This window comes from Macrotis lagotis, chromosome 3 (assembly GCF_037893015.1).
Source record: "Macrotis lagotis isolate mMagLag1 chromosome 3, bilby.v1.9.chrom.fasta, whole genome shotgun sequence".
Taxonomy (NCBI): Eukaryota; Metazoa; Chordata; class Mammalia; order Peramelemorphia; family Peramelidae; genus Macrotis; species Macrotis lagotis.
In genome coordinates this window covers 107,609,400-107,626,516 of record NC_133660.1, presented here as the reverse complement: position 1 = coordinate 107,626,516, position 17,117 = coordinate 107,609,400, and the positions used below count along the sequence as shown (strand labels likewise).

At 33.2% G+C, this 17,117-nt stretch overlaps 1 protein-coding gene across 4 annotated transcripts in view; it reads left to right on the top strand.

Annotated features, from left to right (window-relative positions):
* TMEM144 (transmembrane protein 144) overlaps window positions 1-10,341 on the top strand; it is a 62,876-nt gene extending 52,535 nt beyond the window's left edge. For all 4 annotated transcript variants that reach the window (XM_074227425.1, XM_074227426.1, XM_074227427.1 and 1 more), the window contains 3 exons: window positions 1,587-1,684; window positions 4,504-4,557; window positions 9,787-10,341. In XM_074227425.1, coding sequence (XP_074083526.1) covers window positions 1,587-1,684; window positions 4,504-4,557; window positions 9,787-9,870 — 236 coding nt within the window. In that variant the 3' untranslated portion in view covers window positions 9,871-10,341. The remainder of the gene's footprint in view (window positions 1-1,586; window positions 1,685-4,503; window positions 4,558-9,786) is intronic.
* The last annotated feature ends 6,776 nt before the right edge of the window (window positions 10,342-17,117 follow it).

The following is a 17,117-nucleotide window of genomic DNA, read 5'->3' as shown; positions in this document are numbered from 1 at the left end:
CTAAATAAGAAAATGGGATGTCTTACAAAACACAAGGAACTTAGGTTCCAAAGAGTGGGGAAATTGAACACCAAAAACTTACTAACAAAAGCTGGCTTAATTTAAGTTTAATAATTCATAGCAGGCCTTAGCAAAAAATCAAGTCTGATTATATTGATTGAACACAGTTTCCAACTTTCATTTCTCAATTTTCTATCTAGTCAATAAAAATAGAATGAAAACATTATCAAATTCTTTACTGATGTATAGATTAAATCATATGTGTTATTTTAAGGTCCTTTCTAGTTCTAAAATTCTATGATTTTATTTAATAATTTCCATAAAAAATTAAAATCAAGAATATGTTGAATAGCAGAAAATTTCTACAATTCCATAATTTTGCTTAATATTTTTCTTTAAAAATATAAATATGTATAATAAATTGAAATGCATTAGATTAGAAGAAATACAATAGAATAGAAGAAAAGCATGAGATAATGAAGATTTTGATTTCATTAGTCATATGCTTAGGAAAACAACCATATTTATTTCAGAGCTAAAGTCAATCTAATCCCTGCCTGCCAAAGAGGAAGAATATGAGCTCTAAGGAAGCTATAAATTATTTGACATCCCACAGGCAAGAAGTGACAGGGCCAGAATTAAAATTCCTATCCTTACTATATTCTCTGCATAATGCATTTTAGTAAGCAATAAGAAGAATAGGACATAGAAATAAATAGAGATAAAATAGTATGGGAGTGTGCCATTCATTTTAGCAAAGGTTCTTTACTTATATTACCCAGTCAACATGGATCTCAGTTTTTAGCCAAGATATTTGTGCGTTAGGTTTTATCATGTGAGTATCATGGTTGAGGCCCTAGAGAAATAACAGTCCTGGGAAAGTTAAATTTGTCTTTCTGTAAGACCTCTCAGAGCCCCCAGGCAATTCCTTAAGACTGATTTTCCAAGCTAGAAGTGGCAAACACCCCTGAGAGTGAGCCAGATTCAAATATAATTGAGAAATTTTTAACAAAATATCTAAAATACAAGAAATACTACAATACATTTTAAAATTCAGTTAATATGAAGCCTTTAGGAATCCTGAGGGAACTTATAGATTAGTGGTCCTCTTTTGAATTTGACACTGTTTTTAAGTCTCCATTGAGTTGGTGATCTCCTTGAGTGGACTGGTGGGATTCCAAACCACAAGCTCTCCATATCATTGAAATTGTAGCTTCAGATCAAATAAATAAATAGCATTATCCCTGCCTTCTTTGACTTTAACATGATTCTTATGAAATTGCTTAGATGCCTTCTTTTATGATAATATTCACGGTTCCAAGTAAAGCAAACAAAATCTTAAAGATAATTAAACATATGGTCCAATAATTTTTCTTCCTCTTAAGATTCAATGCTTATATCTGATGTCCATATAGAATAACTGAGACTAATATACACATTAAGCTGGTGAAAGGTGAAGAAACAGGATCACCTACATTCCCAATGGAGCTGACAGCAAATAAAGTGATAGATATGTGGGCAGAGACAGCATCTTCTTCCTAGCATCTTTTTTACTAACTTCTTACTAATATCTTCTTACCTTTCAGGATTTTTTTCTGGAGTACTTTGGGCAATAGCTAGTTGTTGTTGGTTCATAGCTAATCATACCCTAAGTGCTATGATCAGTTTTCCCATAATCACTGCAGTAAGTAAATGCATTTTCCTTCCTTATTTTTTATTTTAAAATGGAGTCTTAATTTTTGCTACAAAAATATTTAAATAAGTTGTGGTGATGTCATTCAGGTTTACAAGTCTAGTAATATCCTGATCAGGTTTATAAATTCCCTTTATCTTCCTCTGAATATACCTAAATTTCATTTGAGTAGGACTATTTATTCTATATCTCTTCAAGGACATGTCTTTCTGATTCTCTCTAATCTAAAACACCTCTCACATCTATAACCTTCTCTTCAGTCACTGATTATTAAATTTTAGATACATACAATAAGGCCTCATCACCTCCCTGCTGAACTATAGTAGTAGTCTTCTAATTAGATTCCTTGCTTTCCTGTCTTTCTCATCTCTAAATTCATCTTCCTCAAAGCTAACAAAATAGTCTTTTTAAAGCACAAACTGGATCATATCTCTCCTGGTAGTTAGAGAAGAATGTTATTGTCTGTGGAATAAAATACAAATTCCTTTGCTTAGCATATAAAGCATTTTATAGTATAGTTTCAAGCCACATCTCTGGCCTTTGCACAAACTAATCCCCTCCATGCCTGAAATGTTTTTTTTTTCTCATATCTGCCTATTAGAACCCAGTTTCCTTCAAATTTCAGCTAAGTTAACTCATATTGTACATATCTAAAATTTTAATAGGTCCAAAAATAGAACTCATTATCTTCTCCTCCTTGAACTTCCAATCTCTATTCCTGCCAATGAAACCCATCACTATCCTTCCAGTCACCCAGGTTTTTGACCTCAATCCTTCAATCTCATGGATCCTACTTATGTAATCAATAGTCAGATCTTGTGATCTCTATCCCTACTGAAACCCTAGTGTACATATCCCCTCCTCAGTCAATTCCCTGCTTGAGGTTCTTGACACTTTTCACTGAACTATTATAATAGCCTTATAATTTTTCTTCTTACTCCTAATTTCTCCTCTTCTCCCTCTACCCTCCATCCAGCTGCCAAAGTATTCATTAAGTACAAGCCATACTATGCCACCATTCTCCTAGTCAAAAAGCTCCAGTAGTTCTGTATTAGCTCTTGAATCAAATATATATGCCTCTGTTGGAAATTTAAAGTTCATCAAGACCTGGATTCCTTCTGATCTTCTCATCTTCTTATATTTAATACAGGGCTAGCTGGGCACTATTTAAATAAAGCCCCTGCTCTCCTTCTGAAATCATGGTTTACCAAGGATTTAGCTCCAGGGGAAGTTTGATTTTTTTTTTCCAATAGGAGAAGCTGTTGCTCTAATTCTCACATTGATTGGTTCATCATCCTCTCACCCCAACTATTCCATGTTTGGCTCTGGTCTAATGTTTCTGCTTCTTTAATGCATGAAATTAAGACCAACCCAGGAGTCATTCCCATCAAACTGGAGAAAGCGTCATATAACGATACTCCAAGCCTTAGACTCTTTTGTGACATCTGTGATTGTATTTCTTTCTTTCCTTCTATTTCTTCAGTGGGATTGATCCCCTTCCTTATAGAAGAGGAGTTGTCAAGCAAAATGGTTTATTTCAGAGATGTCAGCTCCTACTCAGGGAAGGGGAAATATCTAAAACCTTTCTTTTATTACCTCTACCTTTCTTCTCTGTGCAAAGTGGCAGGATAGAAAGAAGGAAGATAAAGAGAGAAAAGCACTGAACATTACCAAGTATATCATATGAAGTATCCAAGTATCAATAAAGTCAGCAAAGTGTTCCATAACTAAAGTCCCCAATTTGGAGTCAGGAAGATCTAATCTTAACACAGACATTTAGTAGCTATGTGACCCTAGGCAAGTCATTTAACCTTTTTTAGATCCAATCATTCTCATTATTAAATGAGGATGATAATATTTACCTTACAAGATTTTGGTGAGGCTAACAGGAGAATAGTTTTAAAGTGCTATAGGAATTGCAGCTATGATGATGATTGATGATGATGAATAAGTTATGGGATAGTTCATTTTATTGCCACATAGAAAGTAATGATAAGCATGAGAAAAATCACAATGTGCATTAAAAAGCAACTCAACATTCAGAGAATGAACTTAAATAAATTTAGAAGCTCATTTTCTAGATAGGTTGCAGACTTTTAAGGTTATGGGAAGATGAGAATTTAAATGCCACCTCTGAGCAGTACTAACTGTTTGATCCTGGGCAAATCACTTCATTCCTCCATAAATTCTCTAAAACAAATAATCTATGAAGAAGGTGTCAGCCTAGACCTGCAATGGGAGATAGGAAGTTTTCTCATGCCTTTTCTATGTCTCATTTCATCCTTTGTCATGCAGTCTGTCTTCATTCCTCTCTTCATTTTCCTCCTCTACTTTCATTCTTAGTTTTCTCTCTTAGCATAGTAATTTACCTGAACTCACTCAACTGTCATCACTTAACTCATTGCCTAGCACATTTTTATTGCTGTTGGTCATATTACACGTGGCAGACTGAGGCAAACAGGGTCACACAACTAAGGTTTGAGGAGAGATTTGAACTCTGGAAGAAGAGTCTTTTCTGACTATCTGCCACTCCACCTAGCTGCCCAAATAAATGTTTATTGCATTGAATTGAAACAATGCCCTAGATCAATTTAAGCAGCTGTCCAAGCACCCTTTGTATCTTCAAAGTGAAATGCAGAAACAAGTCACCTGTCTCAGTAGCAACTTAAACAAAGATCCTCCTTTCAATTATATTAATATTTGAAAGGAGAAATTGCTTTTCATTTGAATTATTCAATTAATTAACATGTCGCTTATTAATCCAACCTTAAAAATAACCTAATGTAAATATTTATTTATCATTCTTTCAGGGTCCAGGACTTATAGCTGCAATGTGGGGTATCTTTGTATTTAAGGAAATAAAGGTAAGTAGAAAAAAGGTAAACCCTAGGAAAGGAGCCATTCAAAGAGTGGAGCTATTATGGGACAACTATATTGCTATAGATAGAACACCTGGTCTAGAGTCAGAAAGACCCAAGTTCAAATCTGATCTTGGAAATTTACTGACTAGGTGACCTTAGACAGATCACTTAACCTCTGTTTGCCTCAGTTTCTCATCTGTAAAGTGGAAAAAGTAACAGTCTCTACCTCCCAGGGTTGTTCTGAGAATCAGATGGCACTGTAATTGTAAGTGAGAGGTATAGAGAAAGTGCTGAATGAATGTAAGCTATTATTATTACTAGAACTAGAATTTAGTATTGCTTTCTAAAAACTTAGATATAGTAATGGATGGTCAGAAAAGATAATAGATACAGTAATGGATGGTCAGAAAAAATCATATTCCAAATTTTATTTCAAAATCTAACTCCCTGAAAATGGGAAGATTTGAATGGAGTTTGTAGTTATGAATTTTTTGTTTTTCAAGGGAAAAAATTCACTTGTGAGCTTTCACTAAAGTGTCATTAATGGTTACATGCCATATAGTTAAAAGAAAAAGAAAGAAAAATTCTTTAGGAGGGTGTTGTATATTATGGTAGGATCAGGAAAGGAATATTTTGGCTTCCAAAAAGAAAAAAGGCAAGCTGATGACTGAATGTAAAGTAATATGTTTCAAATCTTATTGTTTATGCTTCCCATGAACAACCTTCTTAATATTATAGGTTCATTAAAGTAAAGTGATGGTAATAGATGACTAATATCCCTGGAAGGACCAGAGGAAGGGAGGGATGGAATTCCTCTATTAAATAATGGAATGGTCCAAACACTGCTTTTTTGTCATGGCATGGCAGAATAGGTAGAATATATCAGGAAAGTATGTTCTTATCCCATCTCTGACACTAGCTGTGTGACTACAGGCAAAATCACAACCTTGATGAGATATAGGCAGATGTCTCTCTCTATGATAATTTATGGTCAGGTAGCCTTCTTTGTTGGTAGGAGTTTCCCACACTGGCAAAATCACAGGTCACTCTAAAGTTGACATATCCCCATACCCTAAAATAGCAATGTCAGAAATGAAAATGGAGCCCTTTTTTGGAATTGTTCTCCATTTGTCCCAATCTCTAATCAAAAAGGAAGAAAAAAACCTTTTCAAAAACTTTGCGCTCTCCCAGGAGTAGGTTTTTAGAATATAACATAAATATTAAAATGTTCCAAAATTATTATATTTTCCTTCTTAATATGCAGCTGTAATACAAAGCATTGTCTGTTTTTAATAAGCACTGATGCTATCTCTTTGTTCTGGGAGCCATAAAGTGAATTTGTATAACTGGCTGATCCTCGACATGATAAATCACTTCAAGCCTTTTTAAGAATCATTTCATTCCTGCTAAATGAGAAGGAATAGAGTTAACAAGTCATGCTTTGCTAATCTGGGCAAGATTCTTGGGTTTAAACAAACAAAAGAAACTATTATTAAGAAAGCTATTTGGAGCACAATCCAATTTTTTCTTTTAAGTACACAGAAATACGCTAATAGGATTTCAGACCTGGGCTACTTTCTTGCACATGGTTCTTATTTCTTGGTTAGGATTACTTTCTTCCACAAAGTAACTCCATGCCTCCAATCAGGCGCAAAGCTCCAGGAGAGGGTTCTATCTACTTCACAGCAAATAATGATTCCTATTAAAGTGTGTGGTATCTAATAGCCTTTGAGAAGGTTCTAAAGGTCTTAGAAAGACATGGGAAAGTGAAATATTAATAAACACACTCTCACAAAGCTATAGTCAAAGAGCAAGGGTTTCAAAGGAGACATCTCAAAAATTAGTTTGGTCACTATTACTATAGCAAAATAAAGAAAATGAAAATTTCTACACATCTGGACCCAAAATGAGAACAAGTTCAGCTTGAAAGTTAGACCTAATAAATTTAAGTGCACAGAAATCTAGCTTCTGCCTATATGTTCATGTCCTCAAAAAGCTGAAATCATATGTGGGAAGATGCCAGAGCCAGAGCAGTGTTGGGATAGATACTCTGCTTTTTTGTTTAATATCCTGAATGAGCATTGGAAAACATGAAAATGGGTTACCTATAAGTTTTGTTTGTTTTTGCAAGGTAATGGGGTTAAGTTACTTACCCAGCATCATTCAGCTAGGCAATTATTAGGTGTCTGAGATCAGACTATCTACTATGCCACCTAGCCGCCCTATAATTTTAATATATATATATATATATATATATACATATACATATATATATATATATATATATATATATGTGTGTGTGTATATATTTATATTTATATTTTTTCAAGGAGTCATTGAGAAAACCACTATAGTGTAGTGAATAGATAGCTGACCTCAAAACCTGGAAGACTTGAGTTCATATTCTAACCTATGATCAACTGAACAAACCACTATGTCAGTGGTGTCAAACAAATAGAAAAAGAAGCCAATAAAGCAAATGAGGATCCAAGGAACTATTTATTGACCTAGGAAACTTTATATTAACATTATCTAGATTTTATATATAATGTTTATATATAATGTTTATATATAATGGTTCCCCATTTGACAACTCTGCTCTACTATAGGTAATTCTTTAGGAGTTTAAATTGCAAAACTGCATTAGGAGAGGGACTTTCCTCACCTGAGAGCTTCAAATGTCAATGAAATCACACATCCAGGGAAAAAGAGTAGGTCTTCCTGAAAGCTGAGGAATATGGTAAAAATGATCTCTGATTTTTTCAATAAACTACTATTAGTTCCCAGATAGCACTCTTTATTCCAATTCAAATGTGCCTAAAGACCTCTTGCAAGGTGACTGAAAGAAATATTTCAAATACCTTACATACATACCAATTTCAAGTATTTGTCATTGTCAACAAATGCAGCATATTTAGTGAGAGCCAGTGAAGGGAATATTGCCTTGGCACCAGAAATTAGAAGGTACAAGTCCTCTCCCTGACAGACTAGCTGTGCAGTCAAGAAAAAAAAATGCATCTGTCCTTTTTATGCCCCTAGGCAACCCTCAAAGATTGAAGTTCCAGGGGCAGGCATGTGTGCAGTGGATAGAGCACTGGCCCTGGAGTCAGGAGAACCTGAGTTCAAATTCAGACACAGACATTTAATAATTTACTTAGCTGTGTAACCTTGGGCAACTCACTTAACCTCATTGCCTTGAAAACAATTTTTTTAAAAAAAAGGTTCAAGTTTCAGATTTGCTATTGGTTTGCCTAAGTAGAAAGAGTATTCACATCAGGAGTTTCCTTTATCCATAAAATCACAGACCTAGACACAAATAGAAAGTACTTAAATCTTAGCCTTTACCTATGACTATGGTCTTCATGGGAGAAATTATCTGTCTATCTTAATGGTCCTAGGGTTCTGAGCTATTTTGCAATAGTTTTCTTTGAAGTAAACTTTGAAGAAGTGGAGCATTTGGGTGATTCTCTATTCTATTGAAAAAGACAGACTTCCATCTATGATCAAACCACACACATTAAAAATAAGAATAAGTTTTCTTGTTTATTTGATGGAGTATTCATTAGTGTCCAGAAAATGAATTCATCAATTCTGTATAGTTTTGCTTCATGTTATAGCTGCTTTTATCCTGAAAAGTCTGTTTTGGAAACTTACATTTGAAAACTTTTAAACTAGATATAAATTGGTTTCTTTGAGGTTTTTTGAGAAAATATTTTAGTCATGTTGTTAGGGGAGAGTGACTTCTAGGTGCTAAAGTACTGGTGGTGGCAATGTCTCCAAACCATTTTACCTAGCTGTGTAGGGAGAAGTTCTAAGTGCTCCAGTAGAAAAATCCCTCAGGCATAGATGGCCAACAGAAAAATAATGAAACAGATCCTATGGCAATTTCCAAAAACTTATTTGTGAGACGTTAGGAGCTTTTGGAGATAGATTAAGGTGAGTTGCTCTGCCTTGTGTTTTTCTTATTTGGAGTTCTTAATTTACTTTTTTGATAAAAACATTCCTTTATCATTCCCTTATCCATCTATCCAATAAAGTTGAAACTCATTACCTTGCCATTCTGAGGATCATAGCTTTAGAGAGAGAAAGGACTTTAAGGTCCACTGAAACTCAAAGAAAAAAACTAAGCCAGAGAGAATTTAAGAAATTGCCCAAGATCACAGAGATAAGTATCTGAGGTGGTTTTTGAACTCACGTTTTCCTGTATCAATGGTCACTTGCCACTCCACTATAAAAAACTGCCATGCATTCAGAACTTTCTTTAATCTGGATATATTGCCTCTTTCCAGATTTAGCTCATGCTAGTTCCCACTGTGTGTTTTACACTTCCAATAAACTGAACCAACTCATATCCTCTTCCATCTGACTAGCACTTTGTTTTATCTTTAGGTTTGAACATATCTTTCCTTGTACTATAAATCTTTATCCATTCCATCATTCCCTTTTGAAATCTTTTCTATCCTTACAGCTTAATTTACAGATCATTTCCTCCAGGAATCCTTCCCTGACCCCTTTGATCAGGAGAGTGTTTTTCTTAATCCAAACTATTATAGACCTTTGTACACCTTATGTGTTTTTCTTATATTTTTTCTACAACATATAGTTTATTTATTGTATAGTATTTTACATACTATCTTTACATTTCTCTAGTTATCATTTCTCTACCTATCTCTGATGGATTATAAGGTCTGAGAGGAAAAGAGACCATCTCCTTTATTATTTTGTACCCTCTCAAAATCCTAGTCTTTGCATAATAAGGGATTGTTGAATAAATCTATTGTTTCAAAAGGCATTTCACAGGATTCAAGAATTATATCATACCTCAAAGTCCAAGGAGTTCAAACCTTTCATATTATAGATGAGTAAACTGAGACCCAGAGAAGGTAATTAATTTGACCAAGGTGGTTCACAGGTAATCAGTATCAGAGGTAGGATTGAACTTGAAACTTTTGGCTACCAAACTAGTGCTCTTGATATCGTACCACACTGTCTCACTAAGTAAGTAGCTGCAGTGTACAAAGCTCTGTACTAACTTCAAGAGTAGATACTAGCTTTGATAAGTCAGTATATAGTCATGGAGTGTATAGTCCTAGCAGGGGGATAAGATAGAATTTATTCACATGACAAACAGAATCAAAATCTCTAACCTAGATTTTTAATAGTTTTTAAGAGGAAATCTTCCTTTTTAGGAGTTTTTATCAATATGTCTTTTCTCATTTCTTTGCCACACAGGGTATTAAAAATTATCTATTAATAACACTTGCATTTTGCATCATAGTGAGTGGAGCTTTAGCCTCTGCTTTTTCTAAAGTTTAAAAGAAACACCAGCAGATGGCAGCAGTAGTTATTCAAACTCCCTTGGTGTGGAGGTGCCAGAGAGACCTGCTATTGTTAAAGAAGACACAGAAGTGAATTTTCATAATGCAAGAAGAAATAAACTACTCTCTGAATCTGTAATTTACAAATTTTTTTTCACTTGTTTCAAGAATATGGGAAAGAAGAAACTCACTGTGTATGAAATATTTATGGAACAAGAAAAGGTCATCTGGCCCACCAAATGGAAAGAACATCTGTAGGCTTTTAATGAACATCCAAAAGATATTCACGTCACTTTTTTCCCCAGAGATGGATAACCCAAGCCCAACTTCTCTTGACCTTATCTCTACTTGGGGGGGGGGAAGAATTTTAGTGTTTCTACAGTAATTCATCAGTGTGTAATCATGATGTAATTCTATGAATTTGTTTAACCCCAACTATATCCATAGATTAAATGATACAAATTCGGTAGCTTAGAGTATATATATATATATATATATATATATATATATATATATATATATATATATATATAATACCATAATAGACTAAAGAGACTGAATTATTTGCCAAAAGTTACTCTGGGGTTTGATTTTAGAAATAGATTTCAAAGATGTTCAGATTCTTTCTAGATAAAAGATCGGTATTAGTAACTGAATGTATTTTATTATTGTTAAATGAGATCTGTTGTGAGAACAATAAAAGCAGAAATACTAAACTTAATCATACAAGTTAATATTGTCCTTCAAAGTAGTCTGCTTCAGGGTTCATGCGTTTTTTTTATGATATTGCAGTTACTTGAAACATTTTTGAAACTCCTCTTTTGGAATTGCCTTCAGAGACAGTTAATGTACTCACACAAGAGAATAATACCATTAGATTATAAAAAACAACTCAATTTTAATCAAAATGATTGTCCAATCTAATAACCAACCTCCACCAAACAATTCCAAATGAATAATTTTAATATTCAAGAGTCTCAAAAAGATGAGAATTTGCCATCATTGAAGAAAATAAAAAGAATATACCATAAGCTAAGCAAATTCTAAAAAGAGATCTTTGCAAAAACTGCAAGCTCCCACTGAAATCATTCAGCTTCTCAACATAATTCCCATTAAAGGAAAGATAATTATTCAAATGCATAAAATCTAGTAGTTTCTGAGAATGTTCATTTCATGTATTATTCAGATTTCATAAGTTTTCAATTTTAACTTAATAATTTCTATTCCAAAAATCTGTGATGAGCATATATTGTCTTAATATATGAAAGCTTGAAATAGCAAAAGAAAAAGTTATGTTTGAATAGGAATATTTGATATCTATATATTCAAATTCAAAATTCAAATTCACAAAGTAAATTTACTTCTCACTGTATTAGAATTGTGATAATGAATTCTTTTGTGAATTTGCCAGTTTAAATTCAATATATTGATCTTCTGTGAAGCCAATGTTTAACCTAGAATGTCATTTAAATGATAAAAATATCCTTTTTATTTCAATTTTGTCAGCATATTCAAGATGAACTCTTATTTAAATATTATTTAGAGCTGCCTATTTGACATGTTTGGTAACACAATGGCTTTGCTGTTGCTTGTTCTTAAATTGATACATGACCACCAACCTTCCATTGTTCTCACTCAGACAATGAATGAAGAGTATGCTGATGCAAATATAACCAAGTATTTTCAAAATAATTAGAGGACTAAGCAGCTGCTTATCAACAGTGATCAAATAAACTGTTGCAAAATGTTGCAAAATCTTAGAGAGACTTATTCAAGTACTGAACATTGTTCTCTAACTCTCTTATTACCTACCCGTATAAAATTTCTCTTGCTCATGACCCAGTCATAACTAGAAAAATTTTACATAAAGGCAAAGTGGCACAAAAAATAGATTCTTTGCATATTTTGAATGGGGAAAGGAGTTCACCCCAGGAAGTTTTCATTAATGAGTGTTTAACAACCAGTTCACTGGAAAAAAATGCACAGTATCCTTTTTAGTTTAATATGAATTAACATTTTCTTCATTACTTAAGTCTAGACTAAATCAAACCCTGGTTTATAGTTTTTTGGCCTATTTCTAAGATATAAATTTGTTCACTTGGAAAATTTAAGTCTGCTTTCACAAGGCAGTTCAAGTTGGCCCAGTTTACTTGGTAGCTTTCTATTAAAATTCACTGTTAACAGGTAGTAAGTTTTGTTGTCTCTACACTATAGAAAGACTACAATAGATATCATTGGTCACCAAACAACACCAGATCACAAAGTTCCAACCAAGTCAAACTGATTACAGCTGAACTTAAGCCCCTCAATATTTATATTCCTCTATTTTTTTTAAAAAAAGTAATTTCCACTAGACTTTTAATCCATTTTAATCTATTATACTGCATAATAAGTAGCAGAAATTGTTTTAAAATATTATGAGACCACAGAGTCAAGAATGACAAAGAAAATGGCTATAAAATGGATTTTAGTATTTTAAAAATTACTTTCCCACAATTCTAGATTAAGTTTGAATGTCATTTTAGAAATAATCTGTGCCAGTGGAATTTGTGTATTTATAGTTCAAATGGCAGATGATAACATATTTGTGTACTTAGTTTCAAAACCTGGTAGGGGAATAAGAAAGAGAACTACATATTTTACTTCTATTTTTTTCTTGTTGTACTCTTGAATGCTCCCTCTGGTGGAGAATGAAAATATCACTTGACAAACTAATGACTAGTGCCAATATTTTAATGTTCCTAAAATACTCTCAAGACTTTTTGAAAAAGAAAAGAAAAATATATTCTCCAAAATGACTTATAACACCAAATGGAATTCCACTAAGAATAAAAAAAAATTTCCAATCTTTTGCCATGTGTTGTCATTTCTAGCTTCACATTTCTTCTATGTATTTCTTTTTCTTCACTAACATATCCATCACTCTGATGTAAGTCCTCTCATCACCTCCTCCCTGAATTATTTCAGTAGCCAACCAGTTGTAGACCCACTTGTTTTTCCTTAACTCAACTGCCAAAATGATCTTCCTAAAGTATGGGTCTGTCCATGTCAAGCCCCCTTGTTAGTAAACTCCAGTAACTGACTACTATCTCCAAGATAAAATAGATAATCCTTTGTTTAGCTTAGATAATCCTTTGTTTAGCTTTTAAAATTCTTGATAAACAGATTTCCTCAAACATTTGTATCTTTTTTCTTCTATGTAATTTATGATCTAGAAACATTAATCATCTTCCTTTTCTTCCCACATGACCCTTCCATCTCCCATATTCAAGTCTTTTCCTGACTGTCCCCTATATCTAGACTGTTTTAACTCCTCACCTTTCAAGTCTCAATATATCTTACCTGGAGAAGCAAAAGACTCAAGCTCTTTCCTGAATCTTCCTTCAACTGCAAGGGTCAGTCTTCTGAAAGTGTGTTTGTATGTATCTATGTATGCCTGTATGTGTGTATGTATGTATATATATGTGTGTGTGTACATACACACGTGTACATACATGTATATTTTATACATTTATCTTGTATTACATAATAGCTACATGTTGCCCGCTCAAAAGGATGTGAACTCCTTGAGAGAAGGAGCAATATTTTACCTTGACTTATTTGCCCAGAATTTAGATACAATAATTAGCATACAGTAAGTACTTAATTAATGATGATGGTAGTGGTGGTGATGATATTAATTGTACTACAAAAGAATATATTTGAAGCCTATTCATTTTGCAGATTTCTTCCAGATTCAATGGCATCTCATGGTCCACAATTAAGGTAACACCACTGTATTACCCAACTGATTTCCTTTTCATTTTCCTTCCCTATGCCAGATTATAGAGAATACCTTCTGCAGGAGATTTTTAGCCTACTCTTGCCAGGGGAAAGGGAATTTAAGTCTGAGTTCCTTTATATGCATAATAATATCCAGGGCACATTCCACAATTGATTTTAAATTCTACCCAAATCAAGTATTGACAATAAAAACAAATCAGATTGACCTAGGAGCTATAATTAGTGAACTAGTATCTGAAACAAAGTAGACATAGTAAATAGAAAGCAAATGCAGTAACTTAGAGCAGTTCACCAAACCAAGATAGAGGTGTTTGGCTTAGGAGGAGGAGAAAGACAGGAGCTTGAAAGAATATTAAAAGTCTAATAGTCCAATCCACTCATTTTAGTAATAAGGAAATAGAGAATCATTTGGTTACCAGTCTTTCAAAGTTAGACAAAGAAGAGTGGGTTTCAAGCAGAGCCAGCTCCCCCAGTGACAGCCATTGGTCTGGAATAGGGGTTTCCCCCATTATCTTCCTAAGTCACTTGCTTGTCATGACATCACCTCCTTGGTGTCATAGTCTTCTTGGAACATCATCGAACATTCAGACTAAGAACAAGATCATAATCATTATCCTCATCATCATCATCATCATCCTAAGCCAAATATCTCTTCTGTTGATTTTGCAACTCCATAATCCTGAACAAATATTACTTTTCTGGACCTGTTTCTTCATACGCAAAATCAAATACTTTTAAAGAGAAGGTCTAATAAAGCTCTGCACTTTAAATCTCATGATCTTATCCCTGATAACCATGGGTAACAGATTCTAAATCTAAAGATTGGGGAGTGCTGGCCATTCACTGGTGACTGATATTGGTGGGGTATAAATATGGGAGTATAAACTGTTGACAATAAAAGTAGAAAAATCCCAATCCCTCAGAGTATCCCAAGAACCTTAAGAGGGAAATCTATCTAACCTGACTCTGGATTAATGCATCAAAACATACTTGACAGTAGTACATGACTATAATTTATAAAATCATATGAATATACATATGTATTTTGGGAAATAGTCAAAAATATTTTAACAGTAGTGGCATGTGATCAAAAGAAGTCTGGAGACCACTGCTATAATGGCTAAAGATCCAGTATCAGAATCAAGTACACCCAAGTTTCAAGGCCCATATATTAACTATGTAAATCTGGGCAAATCAATTAACTCATTGATGTTTCCAAACAACTCCCTTTATACAATAAGTTGCAGAGTCACTATATTAATGGTAATGATTCTCTATCTTCAATGAAATCAAAGTTCTAAATTGAACCACAGCTGATAAGTCTATCTCCTTTGGACTCTATAGATATCCAACAAACCTATAGCTTCAACACTCCTTAAGGGACTTCTTGACCTAGTGTCAGATTGAGACAGTTCTATGTTGTCAATCACACTTTTAGAAGTTGAGGGATGGACAGAGAGAACAAGGGAGAATGAAAGTTCTAAGTTGTCCTTTTATCCTGAATACAATTATTTTGTTTTTAATTATTTTTTCCAATTGCATGCAAGTTAGTTTTCAAACTTCATTCTTTTGCAAACTTTTGAGTTTCATATTTTCCTACCACCCTCCCTATAACTAACTCTCTTTAACTCCACTTATTCCCTTGAGAAGTAATCATTTTGTTAAACTCATTTAATATTATATTCCACACCATTTTCAAGTCTTCCAAAAACTCTTGTTAAAAATAAATGCCAATTCCATTTCTGAGTATCTAGTTATTAGCATCCATAAACAGAGATCATTTCATTTCATTTTCATTCATTTTAGGTAAGGATTAAGAAAATAAATATCAAGGTCAAGTAAATTTAAATGTCTATATTTAACCCCTTGAATCTATGAGTGGAAAACATTGATCAAATAGTAGATAGATGAAGGGGGGGAAGAATTTTTGGTTGTCTATACTATATACATATATTTTGAATATATATATATATATATATATATATATATATAGAGAGAGAGAGAGAGAGAGAGAGAGACATATATAGAGTTACTTTTTTATTATGTAATAATAGATAGTATAAAACAGGTAGACCCAATTCTCAGATCATTCTTCTAACAAAAACTGTGCATGAGACCCAGTTTTCTAGGCAACTATAAGCTACAAAGATGATGCCAATCTACATCAGTACTATTTCTTCCAACAAGAAGAATTCACTATACTGATGAAATAAATTCATTTTCAATCCTTCTGTTACATGGCTCCATGGAAATATGTGCATGAATATATTTTTAAATATTTTTTCAATTAGAAAATATTAATTTATAGTGTGTTTTTTGTGGTGACTATGATTTAGAAATTGGGATGATCAACAGTTGAGGATGATTGTGATGAAATGATTGTACTATAAGAAATAACAAGCAGAATGATTTTTTTAAAATCTGAAAAAAAATTATATGAACTGATACAAATTGAAGTGAACAGAATCAGAAGAACATTGTATATAGTAACAGTGTATGATTAAATGTGAATGACTTAGTTACTCTCAGCAATACAACGATCCTAGACAATCCAACAGGACTCATGATGAAAAAAGCCTTCCCCCTCCAGAAAAAAGAACTGATATTGTCTGAATACAGACTAAAGCATACAATTTTTCTCTTTCTTTTTCCTTTTTATTTATTGTGTACAAAATGACTGATATTAAAATGTTTTACATGATTGCACACATATAACATATCAGATTGTTTGCTATCTTAGGGAGGAGGGAGGAGAGAAAGATGGATAAAATTTGTACCTCAAACAAAAAAAAATGCAAAAATAATGTTATAATTTGTAAGTGGAGGAAAATATTGTTTTAAAAAGAGTAAAAAATTAGCAAATATTTTCCCTTTACCTTTCTCTCCCAATTAAAAAGGAGAAAAAGGAAAAGAAAAATCTTTTAGTAAATAAATGCATATATATATATATATATACACACACACATATGTGTGTATGTATGTATGTATGCCCCAAACTCTTATGCATATATGTTGTATCTTATATAACATATACTTTATAATTTCTTTTTCTTAGACCACCATCTATTCCTAGGGGCCATTCTATACCAAGCTCTGATATATTTCTATCTACTCAAGTTCCTCCCTTCTAATCCTAACATTTCTCTATAAATTCTTCCTTTAGCATCCACCATTGCTTCCACACAGGGGAAATCTATCTTCAATCATTCTTCCTTGCTTTACCTGAACCTATACTTTGTAGTAATCTCACTCACCTTTATAATGTAAAGATGTTAGACCTGTGTTGGATTTTTTTTGACATAGAAAATACATTCTATCCATGCAGGTTAACAACTTCTATGCCACATACAACCTTAAAGATTTGACAGAGAATCTGGGAGAATTCTGAGAAGTCAAGTGGCATGTACCCAAAATGCTTTGCCTTTGAAAACAAAAGAAAAATATACATTTTAAATCTATTTT